This window comes from Chiloscyllium plagiosum, unplaced genomic scaffold (assembly GCF_037043375.1).
Source record: "Chiloscyllium plagiosum isolate Xiang-an unplaced genomic scaffold, Cpla_swu_hap1 HiC_scaffold_29, whole genome shotgun sequence".
In the NCBI taxonomy this organism is placed as follows: domain Eukaryota; kingdom Metazoa; phylum Chordata; class Chondrichthyes; order Orectolobiformes; family Hemiscylliidae; genus Chiloscyllium; species Chiloscyllium plagiosum.
This window is the reverse complement of record NW_028270167.1, coordinates 28,022,181-28,038,686: the sequence shown is the minus strand read 5'-3', so window position 1 is coordinate 28,038,686 and position 16,506 is coordinate 28,022,181. Positions and strand designations below refer to the sequence as shown.

The window sequence follows — 16,506 nt, the reverse complement described above, 5'->3', positions numbered from 1 at the left end:
GCGTTTTTCAAAATAATCAGAAGCTTTAGCAATATGGATGGTTTCAAGTATAAATGTCACAGAAAATATGATTTGCATTGAGGATATAAAAAGATTAGATCATATGGCCTCTTGAACCTTCTCAATCAATCGTGAAAATAATGATGACCTGTTCCCTGTCAACTACACTCCCCATCATTACATCTTTTGGTTCCCTTACTGTCCAAAAGTGTATTGATCTCAATTTTGTTTATGATCAATGGCTGAACATTCACAGAACTATATAAAAGAGAACTCCAAAAGCTGACAATCTTCCGAGCGAAGAGATTGCTCCTAAGCTTAATCATAGAATCATTTACAGTGTGGAAGCAAACCATTCACCCCATCAAGTCCACACCGAATCCCTGAAGAACATCCCACCCAGACTCACCTCCTCCACCTTATTCCTGTAACCCTGCATTTCCCTTGGCATCCTGTATACCTCTGGACACTATGGGCAATTTAACATAACCAATCTTCCTAACCCCACATTTATGGTTTGTGGGAAGAAACTGGCAGAAATGGGAAGAATGTGCAAATTCAACACAGGCAGTCACCCAAGACTGGAATCAAACCTGAATCAAACTGCTGTAAGGCAGCAGTGCTAACCACTGAGCCACTGTGTCATCAACTGACCCCTTTTCTTGAGGTTATGGCAGCAGATTTCATGGCCTTTTAGTTAAGGACTGGGAGGCAAAATGGCTAGCAAGTTAACAGGGGAAGGAATGGTTGGGAGAGTCACCCAATGTCTTTTTGTCATCAGATCATATTGGCAGATATAACATAGATTGCAGGGTGGCTGCTGGCTAAACCACCAATTGAGCCAATTTTGTAGCCAATAAAGGTCATTTACCACCTCTGAGGGAATGCCGAGAATTAATTAGTGAGCATCTACTGGACTAAGCCTAATACAAAAATATATTTTCTTAGATCAGAGATGAAAGCTATACACAGTATCCCAGTTGTAATTTTACCTTGTGAACAGTGCAGTTGACTAGAAACTACAACAACAGTTCATGCTTAATATTTATTTCCTTTTAACCTGGAAGCTTGTCACTTCTCCCAAAAAAAATGTTGTACTAGTGTGCTGCTTGCAATATGATTCTGTACTTATCAGTTTGTGTTGATGTTATATCCTTTCATCATTCCATCCTTTCTGAATGGCAAAATAAACTTCTTCAATGTTTCCTTTGAAATATATTTTAAAATGTTTTAAAATAAATTTTATGCCCATAGCTTGTGGCAAGAAACAATAGGTGGAATTTTGTGGAGGTGACAGGGGTCTTGGCATCAAGCTGAACAGGCCTTTTCTTGAAGAGAAAATGAGGACTACAGATGCTGGAAATCTGCAGAGTTGAGAGTGTGGCACTGGAAAAGCGCAGTAGGTCAGGCAGCATCCGAGGAGCAGGAGAATCGATGTTTCAGACAAAAGGGCTTTGATAATGAAGGGCTTTTGCCTGAAACATCAATTTTCCTGCTCCTCAGATGCTGCCTGACCTGCTGTGCTTTTCCAGCCCCACACTCTTGCATTTGTCAGACCTTTGCCAGAAATGGTGTTCCTGGGGGCAGAAATCCCAGACGCATTTAGCCACCAACAAATCAGAGGAGAAAGTGTGGACTGCAGATGCTGGAGATCAGAGCTAAAAAATGTGTTGCTGGAAAAGCGCAGCTGGTCATGCAGCATCCAAGGAACAGGAGAATCGACGTTTCGGGCATGAGCCCTTCTTCAGGGCTCAAGAAGGGTTCATGCCCGAAACGTTGATTCTCCTGCTCCTTGGATGCTGCCTGACCTGCTGCGCTTTTCCAGCAACACATTTTCAGCACCAACAAATCAGAGGCTAATTACTTGGTAGAATCATATTGAAGGTCAAGTTGCTGCTGGTATAGCATCTGGGGTCACAGAGGAACAAAGAGCAGAAAAAGCAATTTGTGAGTTTTCTGAGGTTGAAATCATGGGGACAAGAAGCATTGGGAAGGCTGCACGCAAGAAGAGGGTGAGCTGTCAATGGATGCCCCTCTGCTTTATTTCCAGTTCATTGACTGTCTTCAGGCAAGGGGTCCATGATTTGCCATTGGTTCTTCACCAACCTGTAAAAGCAAAACCCTTGAAAAGCAGAGTGAACATAAGAGAGAAAGATGGTGCCTGCACAGACCTCTTGTTCCCTGCTCACTCATGACCTTCACTTAATACAAATGCCTAATTATGTACCTGGCCTCATGGATGTGGACCGAACAGAGGACATTAGCCTTTGAACAGTATCTCCTCAATCAACTTTTCTGTGTTGTGGGGTTTAGATTAGATTAGATTAGATTACAGTGTGGAAACAGGCCCTTCGGCCCAACAAGTCCACACCGACCCGCCGAAGCGCAACCCACCCATACCCCTACATTTACCCCTTACCTAACACTACAGGCAATTTAGCATGGCCAATTCACCTGACCTGCACATCTTTGGATTGTGGGAGGAAACTGGAGCACCCGGAGGAAACCCACGCAGACACGGGGAGAATGTGCAAACTCCACACAGTCAGTCGCCTGAGGCGGGTATTGAACCCGGGTCTCCGGCGCTGTGAGGCAGCAGTGCTAACCACTGTGCCACCATGCGTTTGTTCCAGCATACGACAGAAGCCAATGATCAGTCAAATTACATAAACTGAGCAAATAAAAACCGAAAGAACTGTAGATGCTGTGAATCAGAAACAAAGACAGAAGTTGCTGGAAAAGCTCAGCTAATCTGGCAGCATCTGTGAAGAGAATGCAGAGTTAACGTTAACTCTGCTTTCTCTTCACAGATGCTGCCAGACCTGCTGAGCTTTTCCAGCACCTTCCATTTTTGTACACAGACTGAGCATTGTGTTAAATCCACGTCTCATCCAAGTTCATAGATACACAATGCTACAGGTCAGAGACCACTTGCAATTGGATCAGACTTTAACTGACAAGAAATGATTTAAAATGGTGAGCTGTTATCATATCTCAGAGCCAGGAGAGACTGCTACACAAGCATGCTGCCTACTGGTTAGAAGTATACAGATCAGCTTCAGCAGAACCAATGACCTCAGTGCTCAACTGGGACTATCCACACTCTCAAAACATCTTACTTTAGGAAAAGAAATGTACTTTAGTGCAGTGAATCTGCTGGGATTTCAAGAAATTCCTTTTGTTTTGGAAAAAAGAAAAAAATCTAATGGACATTGGGCTTGAGTTATATTTTATAAGGAGTGGAACTGAAATATATAAACCAGCCTCATCCTGCTGCATTCCAGAGACAGACACTACATTTAAGCTATCACATTGTGTTCCTCTGAGGCAGTGGTATGTAACTGATGTCTCAGGTATTTTTAGGTGCTAATTAAATATAAAAAAGGATGAGGTCAAGCAATTTAAAATGAAACTTTCTCCAAATAGTAACCCTGTTTCCCAAAATATTTCTCTGCCTTTAAATCAGGCAAGTGTCTGATTCTATGGTGTCTAGTCACTGACAGGAACACTTCCATTCTGACAAGTGCTTGTATTTGCATTTTTTTACACTTTCTGAAGCTAAACTAGTTTCTCTATAATTAGTACCACTGGAGTCCCGAGAGAAAGGTGACTCACAAAATTCTAAACTCATAATGGGAATTATTACTTCGAGTGTCTGGAACGTACTCCAGAGTAGTGACTGTGACAGCTTGGTTAATTTGGTTAAGTAGATAACTTGTTGTTCGCAATTCCTCCCTACCGAAAAAAAAACATTAAAATATGTTATCTGTGCAAATCTTGACAACACCAAGTCTTAATGATTCCACAACTTACACAGCAATTTGTTGACATGTCTGGCATGAAGCAGTGGTTAGCGGAAGACAGACTGAAATTATTGCTGGTCATAAAAATATCTGCAACTCCATGGGGAGTTTGGGGTGGGTGGCGAATGGTCGTGATGTTGTTTATCAGTTCTCTAGAATCCAGGCATGTCTGTTGTCCAGCACCAACCAAATAAAGGGGGGGGGGGGGTTGAGTTATGCTTTTTTTAAAACTGAAATTCAACTATCCAACATTAGATCTCATCAATGAGTTGTAAACTGTTGCCTGGCTGTATTCGTGGGTAATGCTGTTCTTTATCCCGAACTGAATAGCTGCTGTAGCGGTGAAGTCAGTGCCACTGTGGGGCTGAACTCGGTTAACAATGTCTCGTGACAAACTTTAGCTGCTGTCCAGAGCGCTGGCTGATTAAAACAAACGAACAACGTGAATATGCCCAGCAGCAGTGTAACTGACTGGAGAGAAAAAAAGAGGTCACAATCCTCTTGCTGACTATGCAAGGGTTAAATGCCATCGCGCGAACGACAGGGCCATAACAATATAACAGACTGCTGAGGTTTGCAAAGGGTTACATTTCCCAGCTGGAATTGACATGCACTGCAAGTGTATCAGTCGAGGTCGAAAGTGCTGGGATAGTATTGCTAAATGCAGGATTCATCTTTCAATCGCCACCGGTTCCGTACTGAATGATGTTAATGGAAGGATCTGTATTGCCATGCATATCTATATGATTATCTTTTGGATGGTGGTGTTTTGAACATGAATGTAAGGGTTAAGTGAGGAGAGCTGGAGGAAAAGGGGTGAGCTGCTGTCCAGTTGCAGTGTAACTCCGCGATGTTGGTCACTGGGGGAGGCGGATACTGGACGGTGACGATTCTGAAGAGGGGAAGGACCGTTGTTCGTACAGAGCTCCAGCTCCAGCCGCCTTGGAAAGCACTGGCTTTCAACTGATTCTTGTTGTCATCTCTCTCTCTCTCTCTCTCTTTCTCCCCCCGTGACAGAAGCTTGCACAATCATTTTTTTTTCTATTTCAGAGAGGGAGGGAGGGTGAAGTACTCGGACTGAGAGTTGCGTTTTTGCATTGCCTTTGCTGAAGAGAAACATCGACTTTTTATTCCTCTCTGTGAACTGAGCCGGGCACATTTCCACTCTGGACAGTTTGGATACAGAATATTTTTCTCTCTCTCTGCGAATTGGAACATCTTTTTGTATTTGGATTTGATCTAGCCTTTTTTTTTGGAGTTTTTGCCTGCACCAGATTGCTGGACCGTCAGCCCCCCACCCCCCACCCCCCCTTCTCTCCCCCCATCTCTCTCTCTCTCTCCCTCTCTCTGTACATTTTTGTGTATTTGTGTGGCGAAGGCTCGATTGGGGTGTCGAACTTGTCATGCGGCTGTGTGTGGTCCTGTGTCCGGCCAGGGGGGGCTTCGGCCCTGACACACGGCAGTTGCCGGGCTCTTGTCCGGCCAGGTGGCTGATGTTGCTGGCGCTCAGGTTACTTTTCCTTGTGCCCGCAGGAGAGCCGGTCGGCCGCAGCGAAAGCAACTTCCCCAAAGCCATGGACAACGTGACGGTGAGGCAGGGAGAAAACGCCGTGCTCAGGTAGGCTAACCCCAGCTCTCTGTTTCAACCTGTTCAACAAATAGAGATTGCAATTATTTTGTTTTAGCCATAACTGCTTGTTTGTTATAACATGCATTTTAAAAGTTGGACACAATTCTCACTGTCCGCATTACATTGTTGTTTTCTGTCGTTGCATTGCCAATGCTATCAATGTTTATTCCTAATTAATCTCCAAACATTGTCTCCTTAACGCATTCCGGAGCCTGAAATGTTCTCTCTGCACAGATATTGTATGTCTCTTGGTTTGTTGCTCAGTAGTTGGATTGCTAATGCTATTTGAGTAGATAAAGTCATTTTCTAGCAGGATGGGGAACCCAGCTTACTTGCTCTAGATGCAGCTTTAGTGATCTCCCTGGGAAATTGACTTCGGTGTGTGGTTGCTTTATCATGGGGAGCGCACCTCCGGTACCAGCCGCTTCCCTAGGGAAGGTTGGTGAATTGTGTCATGTCCACGGCGATGTCAGTTTCTAGGGGTCCCACCCGGTGATTGCTGAGAACCCCTTGCTTCAGTTCTCCAGAATCCAGGCACGTGCACAGCCCTGGAATCTCCCCGTGGCCGGAATGATTCATTCATTTACACTCTGCTCATATTCCTTGGACACTGTCCAAGGTGTTGGCTCCCGGTTTATTTGTAACTGCCTTAGTGGTTGGGGAGGGGGAGGTGGGGCTGGGTTTGGCTAAACTGACTGTGAAGGGGGCTGGTGGGGGCGGAGTTAGAAGCCGTACCATCCAGGGCCAGTTGTTCAATGTCACATCCATGTGCTGTGTGAAGGAATCGGGAACAGGCTGAAAGAATAGACGGTTATCAGTGGAAAAGAGAGTGTGTTGTGGTGCATTCATATGTTTGTTTGTTTTATTTTTAGACTTGCAGTGTATTCGTTCTGTGTAGGTTTAATTGTGTTGTGTGCTCAGCTCAGACTCTCAGATTGTTATCAATGTGTAATTATTGTTTGTATGGTATATTAGATATGAGAGGATCAATCTCACCACTGAAGTCTTCTTTTAGGGGAAAGAAGGGTTGCTTTTTCCGTTTTGACAAATTAATAAAGTTAAAGCATTTTTGTGGCCAGGAAACCCATCTCTGGAAGAAGACTAACATTGGATTTGTTTGCATACATTGCTGGCAATGTTGTAGCCTTGGCTGTCCCTGTGCTTTAGTGCTGGTGATTTTTATTAATGCAATTCTTCTTGGCAGATAGCCATCTCGACAGAGAGGCACCCTTCTGATCAAAGGACATCTGAATAAAATATTACTATTTTTGTTTTGTATATTCGTGCTGCCCATGGTAGTGCAGACCACTATTGCTGTCTATGGCAGGAATTTTTAAATTATAGGGACTGTCTTCACATTTTTGATGTGACGGTTGAGGAAAAAGGTAAAGCTTCATTTTTGTTTTGACTAGTTCAGTTTCATATTTGGTTTCCTATATTCAGGAAAAAGACTATTAACTGTAAGAAGTTTGAGACATATTTCCATCGCACAGAATTCGTAACACCTTATAATAATTGCTGCCAATATTTGTGACTACTATTTATTGATTCAGTGTGTTTGAAGATGCTTGACTGATATTGTGTCCGCAGAAAAGGTATTCACTTTTTTTAAAAAAACTTGCAAATAACAAATGGTTATTCTTTGTATGATGCATTAATGGGTGTATAGAGAGTAAGATCCATTGGTTGGTAACTCTGAATGTACTCCTTTTATTTCAGAGGATACTACTTCTGTTGAGAATAACTACATTACCATTACATCTATCACACTCTTCACCACCACATGCAGGCAGGGAATGGCTTCTGTTTCACTCAGTTTACTTCAACCATCTTCCTGATGGTACCAAATTATGTCATAAGAAAATACATTTATTCTTTCAAAGACTATTTCAGTCCTGTATTGACAACTCCAGCAGTGTTAATTTTATGTGCATAAGAATGCAAATTACCCTCCACCCTTTTAATTGATGTAAGGTCATATGATGAATTCTAAGCCTTTGAAGGAAAATATGGTGTTGTGGGAGACCAGTGCATTTCATGTGTTAAACACACAGAGACAGTTTCCAGTTGAGAAATTGTAATAAACATATCTATACACTGCTAGTATTGGACTGGTATTTATGATCTAATCTGTGCAGCTCAATCATCCCCATCTAAGTTATTGATTAGGAACAGAAAGGATAATTCAAGTCTTCAGTGTTTCAGAATTTCATTAGATAACTATTGTGACCACCAGATCCCAAAACTAAGCTCAGCAAAGGATTGCCTTTCTTTATGCCTTCAGAAAGTCTTTTTTTTCCATTATTAAATATCAGTTGTAATATTCAGCATAAAACATCGGTTTAAGCTACAGGAGAATTGGACTGAAATGGAATTCCATTACGAAATGATGTAGATGTTTGATCAGCAGGGGAGCATCAACATGTTTTGTGAAGGCTCTTTCTTTTGAACAAGAGATGACTGGCCTGGTTACACTGCTGGAGTGCAAACAGATGTGTGGAAACTGAGATGGAGATCAGTTGGGCTGTAGGTTCTTGATTGATGCTAACTGAGATCCTGGTTGAAACTTTATTGCTGGAACAGCACAGCAGGTCAGGCAGCATCCAGGGAACAGGAGATTCGACGTTTCGGGCACAGGCCCTTCTTCAGGAATGAGCAGAGAGTGTTCAGCAGGAGAAGATAAAAGGTAGGGAGGAGGGACTTGGAGGAGGGGAGTTGGAAATGTGATAGGTGGAAAGAGGTCAAGGTGAGGGTGATAGGTCGGAGTAGGGTGGAGGCGGAGAGGTCAAGAAGAAGACTGCAGGTCAGGAAGGCGGTGCCGGGCTGGAAGGATCCGGCTGAGACAAGGTGGGGGGAGGGGGGATGAAGAAACTGGTGAAGTCCAAGTTCATCCCCTGCGGTTGGAGGGTTCCCAGTCGGAAGATAAGACGCTCCTCCTCCGACCGTCGGGTTGTTGTGGTTTGGCGGTGGATGAGTCCAATGACCTGCATATCCTCGGTGGAGTGGGAGGGGGAGTTGAAATGCTGTGCCACAGGTTGGTTGGGTTGGTTCGTCCGGGTGGCCCAGAGGTGCTCCCTGAATCGCTCCGCAAGTAGGCGGCCTGTCTCCCCAATATAGAGGAGGCCACACCGGCTGCAGCGGATGCAGTAGATGATGTGGGTGGAGGTGCAGGTGAATCTGTGGCGGATATGGAAGTTTCCTTTGGGGCCTTGGAGAGAAGTGAGGGGGGAGGTGTGGGCGCAAGTGTTGCACCTCCTGCGGTTGCAAGGGAAGGTGCCGGGAGTGGTGGTTGGGTCGGTGGGGGGTGTGGATCTGACAAGGGAGTCGCGGAGGGAGTGGTCTCTACGGAAAGCTGATAGGGGAGGGGAGGGAAATATATCCTTGGTGCTGGGGTCTGTTTGGAGGTGGCGGAAGTGACGGCGGATGATGCGCTGTACATGGAGATTGGTGGGGTGGTAGGTGAGGACCAGTGGGGTTCTGTCCTGGTGGCGGTTGGAGGGGCGGGGCTCAAGGGCGGAGGAGCGGGAAGTGGAGGAGATGCGGTGGAGGGCACCGTCGACCACGTCGGGGGGGAAATTGCGGTCCTTGAAGAAGGAGGCCATCTGTGTTGTACGTATTTTGAACTGGTCCTCCTGGGAGCAGATGCGGCGGAGACGAAGGAATTGGGAGAATGGGATGGCGTTTTTACAGGGGGCAGGATGGGAGGAGGTGTAGTCCAGGTAGCTGTGGGAGTCGGTAGGTTTGTAGTAGATGTCCGTGTTGATTCGGTCGCCTGAGATAGAAACAGAAAGGTCTAGGAAGGGGAGGGAGGAGTCTGAGACTGTCCCCTTCCATGCTATGTTACTCGATTTTATATGAGGAGGTTTGCTCCTCTTGCAAAGTAAAGAAAGTTTTATGGTAAATGACAATCAAATCGCTTTTTTGTCACCAGAAGTAGAGATTTAAAACTGTCCTCTCGGCACCTTAAGATTTTACTTTCTAAAGTTAATTACTTTGTTTTGATCAAGGTTAAACGTGTGCACTGTTCCCTTCCTAATCCCATTCATCAGCTGGTCACAACAGATTTAAAATTGAATCAGGTTGGCGATGTGGCCAATTTTTTGCTCTTGGACAGTGTGAAGTTCAAGAACAAGTCAGCCAGGTTTCATTAACCTACAATTTATAAATGGTTTATTATCATAAACCAAATTTAAAAAGATGCAAAGTTAATTGCCAGATTGGATAATGTGCATATACTATACCTTATACACCCCCTCTGCCCCTTCCCGCCAAGAGAAAGAGCAAAAACTGAAAAAGTTGTAGATGATAACTGTGAGGTACTTTGGCCAAATTATAAATGACTCCAGCGTAAACACTTAATCACAGTTTCCCAAATGCTGTTCTGATTCCAAAGTCATTCTGCATGCACAACTTCTTGACATTAGGTTGTCTTCTGCAAGTTAAGTTCCCTTTGCTTTAGGTAATGAGGTACATTTCAAGAAAATCCTCTTTACAAACTATTACTGGGTGGTGAATATGACTTTCGGTAGGTTTTCGGCTCATGTAGGTTGCTGAAAGGTATTGCAAGGGTAGAAAATGAGTTAAAGATTGGTTACTGTTCTGGCAGGTCAAATTCCCTCTGGGTTAAAAAAAAAGTGCAACTGTTTTATCTCATTCAAACTGGAATCACTGAGAGGTTGTGGGATCTCCGTCTGGAAGTTCTCCAGGCTATAAGATTCATTCAAGCTCATTGGTGTTTATTGCTGTTTGTCCAGTAACTTTTCTTAACAAAGCATCTTCTTTAAAAGTTTAAGATAGATCCAGGTGATTTTTTTAAAAAAGATCATGTCTCTTTCTCATCTCCCAGTGTATCCCCAATCACTCATTTCAAGATTACCCTTTCCAATATCTCTCTTTACTTCCACAAAATTGTGGAACTCTACTCATTGACAACATTGTATCATACAATTTGCACCAGTGTAGTGTTAAAGTTGATGTTAACTGAATCATAGTTGTCCATTTTGATTGGGCTTATTGTTTGAATTGTTAGCTGAGGGCTTATTTCTCAGTTAAAGATCTTGCATATGTTCTTGAACAAACTACGATGTGAGGAAATATAAATACATTTTTCGTATTCAGTTTGCTAAAATTATTCCATGTGTTGGCTGATCACAAAGCAACATCACTGAGAAATTAATGTAGAAACTGCACTGACCCTTCCTCTATCGAGGGACGTAATTCAAAGACACTCAAGGGATTTTTTTCTCTCTTAGGTTGCCTGGCTGAACTAGGGCCAACATGCCCTACTTATTTTGCTGGAGTAAAATTGTTACTTGTACCTGTAATGCAAATTTATATTTTTGCTTTTACAAAATCAAAACTGGCATGGTTTGTATTGTACTGAAGCTGCTGTTAGTCTGTAGTTTGCATGAACACCTCAGATGAATTGGACTTTGAAGAAGCTTTAACCGTGATAGCATGAAATATGGTAAACTGTAAATAATTAACTGATGTAATTTAGTTAATCAGTTTAAGGAGATATATTTTGGGAGTAAGAACAAGAGAGGCAAGACTACAATTCTAAAGGACCTTCAAGAATAGACAAATATGAGAGTATACATGCACGAATTGCGGATGATGACTGGTCAGGTGGAGAAACTGGAAAAAGGCATGCAGACTTCAAAGCATAGCGCCTGGAATCCAGGATGGATCAATACAAAATTTGAATCAGTCTCAAATGAGGCATTATATATTAAGAAGGACTTGGAGGCCTTAGGTAGAGTATGGAAATTATTGACAAAAATAGTTCCAAGGAGGAGAGACTTCAATTGTTTAGGTAGATTGGAGAAACTGGGGCTGTTCTTTGAAAAGAGAACTTTAGAAGGAGATTTGTTCAAAGGAAATTTGGTGCAGCAGTTTAATATTATCAGGGGTCCGAACAATGTAATTAGAGAGAAACTGTTCTTACTGGCAGAGGGTTCAAGAACCAGACCATACCAATTTAAGGTAGTTGCCTCAAAGAACTACATGACATTAGATTGAACTTAGGAACACAGTGAGAGGTTATGAATTAATCCCTGCGAGTCTGGTAAAAGACAATACAATCACAGCTTTCAAAACAGAGTTGGATAAGTACCAAAAGAGTGGAGAAGTGCAGGCCTTTAGAAAAAGGGTGTAGAATGAGTCTGGTTGAGTTGGTATTGTAGAAGTCTAGCATGAATGCATTGGCTGAATGGCTTCCTTCTATGCTGCCACCAGTCTCCTATTTTCTGATTACAGTGCTGTTGTTTAACATGCTGTGAGGAAAGTGCCCATTCAAATGAGTGTTGCAAGGTTAGCCATGTCACCAGAGATGTGATCAGTAAGCTGGTGATGCACTGAAGGTCATCGAGAGTGTAGTGCTGGAAAAACACAGCAGGCCAGGCAGCATCTGAGGAGCAGGAGAATCGACGTTTCAGGCAAAAGCCCTTCATCAAAGTCCAGCATCACACTCTAGACTCTAATCTCTCACATCTGCAGTCCTCGCTTTCTCCTAGATGCACTGAAGGTGCTGAACAGATTTACAGATGGCCTTCAATATGTGCTAGTCGGAGCCTCCAGAAAGCCCATGGTATACCGCTCTTCACACAACATCACACATTTATGTTGCTTGAAGTAACAAACTACTGAACCTCTTCAGACAGTCCAAGAAGGAAGAGGTGGAATCTGGTACAGACAAGGAAGCAGCACTGTTAGTCACTGTTTCAAGATTCACAACTGCAAGGGCGATCCCCATTCCCAATACCTCACCTCTTCCACAAACCAAAGCCAAATTTCCCTCAACACAGAGTAGTGCTGCAAGCAACTATCCTTTCCCATCCTTCTCAACATCATTTCTTGTTTTATTACTGCCTATGTCACTTAACTGGAAGCAAATAAAACTTTTCCCTGCCTCTTGCTTGTCTGCAGCAAATAAAATTGGCAACATGGGAAAGTAGAGAAACTATTAATATTTATTTGGCTTAGAAATGAAAAGGAAGCTTATTGTTCTCATGCTGTATTACAGATCAAAGTGCGGCTATTCATCATTGCCCTGTCTCTGCCTTAAATTTTGAGTTGGCGCACCCTTGTAACTTCATAAAGTTGGCCTGGTCTGATCCAAACTTGACTGCTTTATCTTCCAGGTTTTGGAATCTATAAGTAGCAGAATCTATCATCCGGATTTGAGGCAGCATCTTGGTTACTAAGTGTGAAATTTGATGCTCCATGCAGATGGCCCCTCTTCCCATGGTTAAAGAAATCATCAGAAAGCAAGTGTGCATATGGAATTTTCTGCAAGCGTGTTGTTCTTTCTTTACTGCTGTTCCAGAAACATCCGCTTTGTCAATATGCCCCAAGATTCAGCATCTGAATCCAGCTAAATGCAGCTTGGAATCCACTGTGGCCTCCAATGTGAGGTCTCAGCCTCCACCATCGATTGTTGATGAGTTAAGTGTGTATCACCAGGTAAAAGCCATCTGTAATTCTTTACTCCACTGAGAAGTGAGGTACTTGAGAGCTGGTATCTGGTCCTGTACAAAATTCCCTCTCGTTATATGGCTGCAAAGCAACGTATACATTCCCACCCAGGCTGGAGGCATATTGACACCATTACGTTATCATAGGGCCGAGCTACTTCAAAACACCCGAGCGTTTAAGTCTCCTGTGCACTACATGAGAAGCATGAGATGGTACTTTAGTGACAATGCATCCTTAAGAGAATGACCTCCTCTGAAGGTCACTATCAACATCCTTCCAAACCACCACTTGAAGCACCTGTGGGAGATTGAGGACATGAATTTATAATGTCAGGGTGAGAACATTCTCAGCATTCATAATGCACGTAAGAATATTTCAGTCTCTGCTAACATCAAATCATTATGACTGAGTGTCACATATCATGTGACAATCCAGTATTTAACTCCAATATCAAGTGGACTGGGAGCCATCTATCTCTGATAGTGAAGCACAGTGAAATTCTGGTTATGTTTAGTGCTGCCACCTTTGCAGCGTAAGATGATTGAAGGTCATTTGCAATTCTCTGACGAATCGATGTGTTCTGTGTTCCTCTCCTGTCTGATGGGAAAGGAGAGACATTATGAGGAAGAATACATGATGGAGATCATTAAATGAGAATGATATTGTGAGGGGCCATGACATTGTTTAATATGTAAATATCAGTGATGGACAGACAGATTGGGGAAGTTTATGAACAGAAGTCATTGGCTATGTCCACTGAGTATGTTGAGAAGTGATGTGTTGTGCTAGCTTGAGAATATAGGATATGGAGGTTGGTGTAAATCACACATCAGGATTAATTTAGATGTCCTATTATACTCACCTTTCCTGACCTGATTTGGTCATTAAATCATTTCCAACATTGAATCCAGGCATGTGGTGCTACACTGCTATTTCTGGCCCCTGCAACCTTCAGCCATGTCTTCATGGTTTCAGCAGTTGATTTCTACTACCCATCAATAGGAAACACTATGTCCTTCTCGCTCTTTCCAGACCTAGTATCATATTCAGTGTAGTTTCACTAAAGCCAGCCACTCTAAGATTACACATTCCATTCTGTCACTTTCTTGTGTTTTGCTTTGAACTCCAAAATCTTTTGGATAAATGTCTCCAATGTGCCTTTGGATAGTGAAGTTGAAATCAACTTTACATGGAACTATCAGTTGTGGGAAAATGTTAAGAGTAAAACTGTGGTCAACGAGGATGAGATGTAAAAAAAGTAATTACACATACTTAAACTTTTATCTGTGTGATGTACTAAATAAAGAGAATCTTAAACCAAATCAAGTCAGACAGTTCACTTAGTTACCATTCATCATTCCCTGAGATTGAACAACAGTCTCTATTGTCTTTAAGTAATCTAAATAGCATGTATACGCTGTAGGTGGCACAAGTTGTTGATATGTTCAGAGAGATGACAGGAGAGCATTCTATAGACCTTGTTAAATAACACAGAAACAAACCACAGGGATATGGCTCTTAGATTTGAGAATGGCATTATGCTAAAATAGTCCATTAGTGTCCACAGCAAACACATATAACAACACATGTAACAACACAGAGAAATTGTGATAAAATGTGAGGTTGACTATTTTACTGGTAAAAGCTGGAAAATGTTTGACATCTGTGAAAAGGGCATAATGGCCTGTCATTATGGTGGACTTTGAAAAATTATCGCATCACAGGCACTGCAATAAAATTGTCGCTATTTTCTGCAGCAATTTTTTGTTTGTATTTGTTCTTTGCTACAAAATTAACGTCAATCACAAAATAATATATCATTTTTGTTCTTTAATCTTTTTGCCTAGTGTATAGTCTTTTTATATTTTTTGCTTCAGAATTCATACATAGAAATTTTTAGGACATTACATGGACGACTGCTGCAGATAATATGTACTTGTGTTAACTGCTGACAGGAAGCAGATAAAATGAGAACATTTTCCATGTATTTCACTTAAGTGGCTTAGTCTGTAGGCAGGCCTGGTTATTTTACTGCCCACAGGACTAATACTATTCATGTGTGAAAATCAAAAAAAAATCACATATGTGAAATAACACTAATAGCCAGCAGCAGCTTATAATCTTCCAGAATTCATTAAATGATGTACATCAGTCTGTATTCTGTTGAAATATGTACTACTTAGCAAAATGAATAACATGAGCCAAAAGTCTAAGATTTATTTTGTTTTCATGTGATATTCATGTCCATTTGTATTATTGAATTTATTTAGCATTGTTGGCAGCACCACACTGCAAAATGGAAAGCAAAGAGAAAATAGGACTAATTAACATAAATTTGGTTAGATCTTTTAAGAGGCCACTCACCAATCTGGTGCACCATAAACATCAATCATTTGTTGTCACCTGGGTTAGACATCTTCTAATCAACCTGTTCAGAGATGTTATTGCTCATCTTTGGAGAAGGTAGGACTTGAATATGCATCTTGTGGCTCAGAGATAGGGATGCTACTGCTGTGCTACAGGCCTGCAAAATTAGGTCAATTTGCACACCCATCAGTTACTTAGGGCTTCTTTACTGGAGGTGCTATCAGAAGGTCTTTACAGGGTAAAGAATACATTGTAATTTTCACAAGGAAGCTAAGAGAAAATTACTTCTGAAGCCTTGAATTTTAAGGTCTGAAGGAAATTCAATGGCGAGAGATCTGTAGATAGGCAGGTGTTTAGTGCATTCAACTCACAAGACCGAGAAAGATAAGTTTGAATTATATTCATATGAATATTAGCACTACAGTATATTAAGTGCAGTGATAAATTGGCTACGTTTTCATTTATTTTTATTAACTTTCAGGTGTGGACATTACTGGCTGTGCTAGTATTTATTGCCCATTTTTCATTGCACTTGAAAAGGTAGTTATGAACTGCCTTCTTGAAATGCTGCAGTCCATTTGCTGTTCCTTTTTCCTGAGTTGATGACAGGTGGTCTGTCTATTTTATCCTTTTTTTTCCTGATACATTTCAGAAGGTAGTTGAGTCAACCACATTGCTGTCGCATTTAGATCATACCAGGGATGGACAGTAGTTTCCTTCTCTAAAGGACCAGATGGGTTTTGACAAAAAATAACCATGGTTTCATGCTCACCATAAAATTCTTAATTGCAGATTTCTACTGTATTGAAATTTAACTCTCCGGTTTCAGAAAATATTGCCTGGGTCTCTGAAATAATAGTCTAGATTAGAGTGGTGCTGGAAAAGCACAGCAGGTCAGGCAGCATCCGAAGAACAGGAAGATCGACTTTTTGGGCAAAAGCCCTTCATCAGGAATGAAGGTAGGGGCCTTCGGGGTGAAGAGATAAATGGGAAGGGAGTGGGGCTGAGGAGAAGGTAGCCAAGAGTACAATAGGAGAATGGAGGTGGTCAGAGAGGAGGGTGGAGTGGATCGGTGGGAAGGAAGATTGGCAGGTAGGACAGGTCATGAGGATGGTGCTGAGTTGGAAGGTTGGAACTGGGGTAAAGTGGGGGTGGGGAAATGAGAAAACTGGTGAAATCCACATTGATGCCCTGGGGTTGAAGTGTTCCGAGGCAGAAGATGAGATGTTC

General features: G+C 42.3%; 1 protein-coding gene across 4 annotated transcripts in view; it reads left to right on the top strand.

The window, feature by feature from the left end:
- Positions 1 to 4,473: 4,473 nt before the first annotated feature.
- Positions 4,474 to 16,506, top strand: part of opcml (opioid binding protein/cell adhesion molecule-like) — a 1,046,295-nt gene continuing 1,034,262 nt past the window's right edge. Inside the window, exon 1 of one of the 4 annotated variants that reach the window (XM_043676827.2) lies at positions 4,474 to 5,421. In XM_043676827.2, coding sequence (XP_043532762.1) covers positions 5,207 to 5,421 — 215 coding nt within the window. In that variant the 5' untranslated portion in view covers positions 4,474 to 5,206. The remainder of the gene's footprint in view (positions 5,422 to 16,506) is intronic. The other 3 variants (XM_043676829.2, XM_043676828.2, XM_043676831.2) reach the window with 3 other exon arrangements.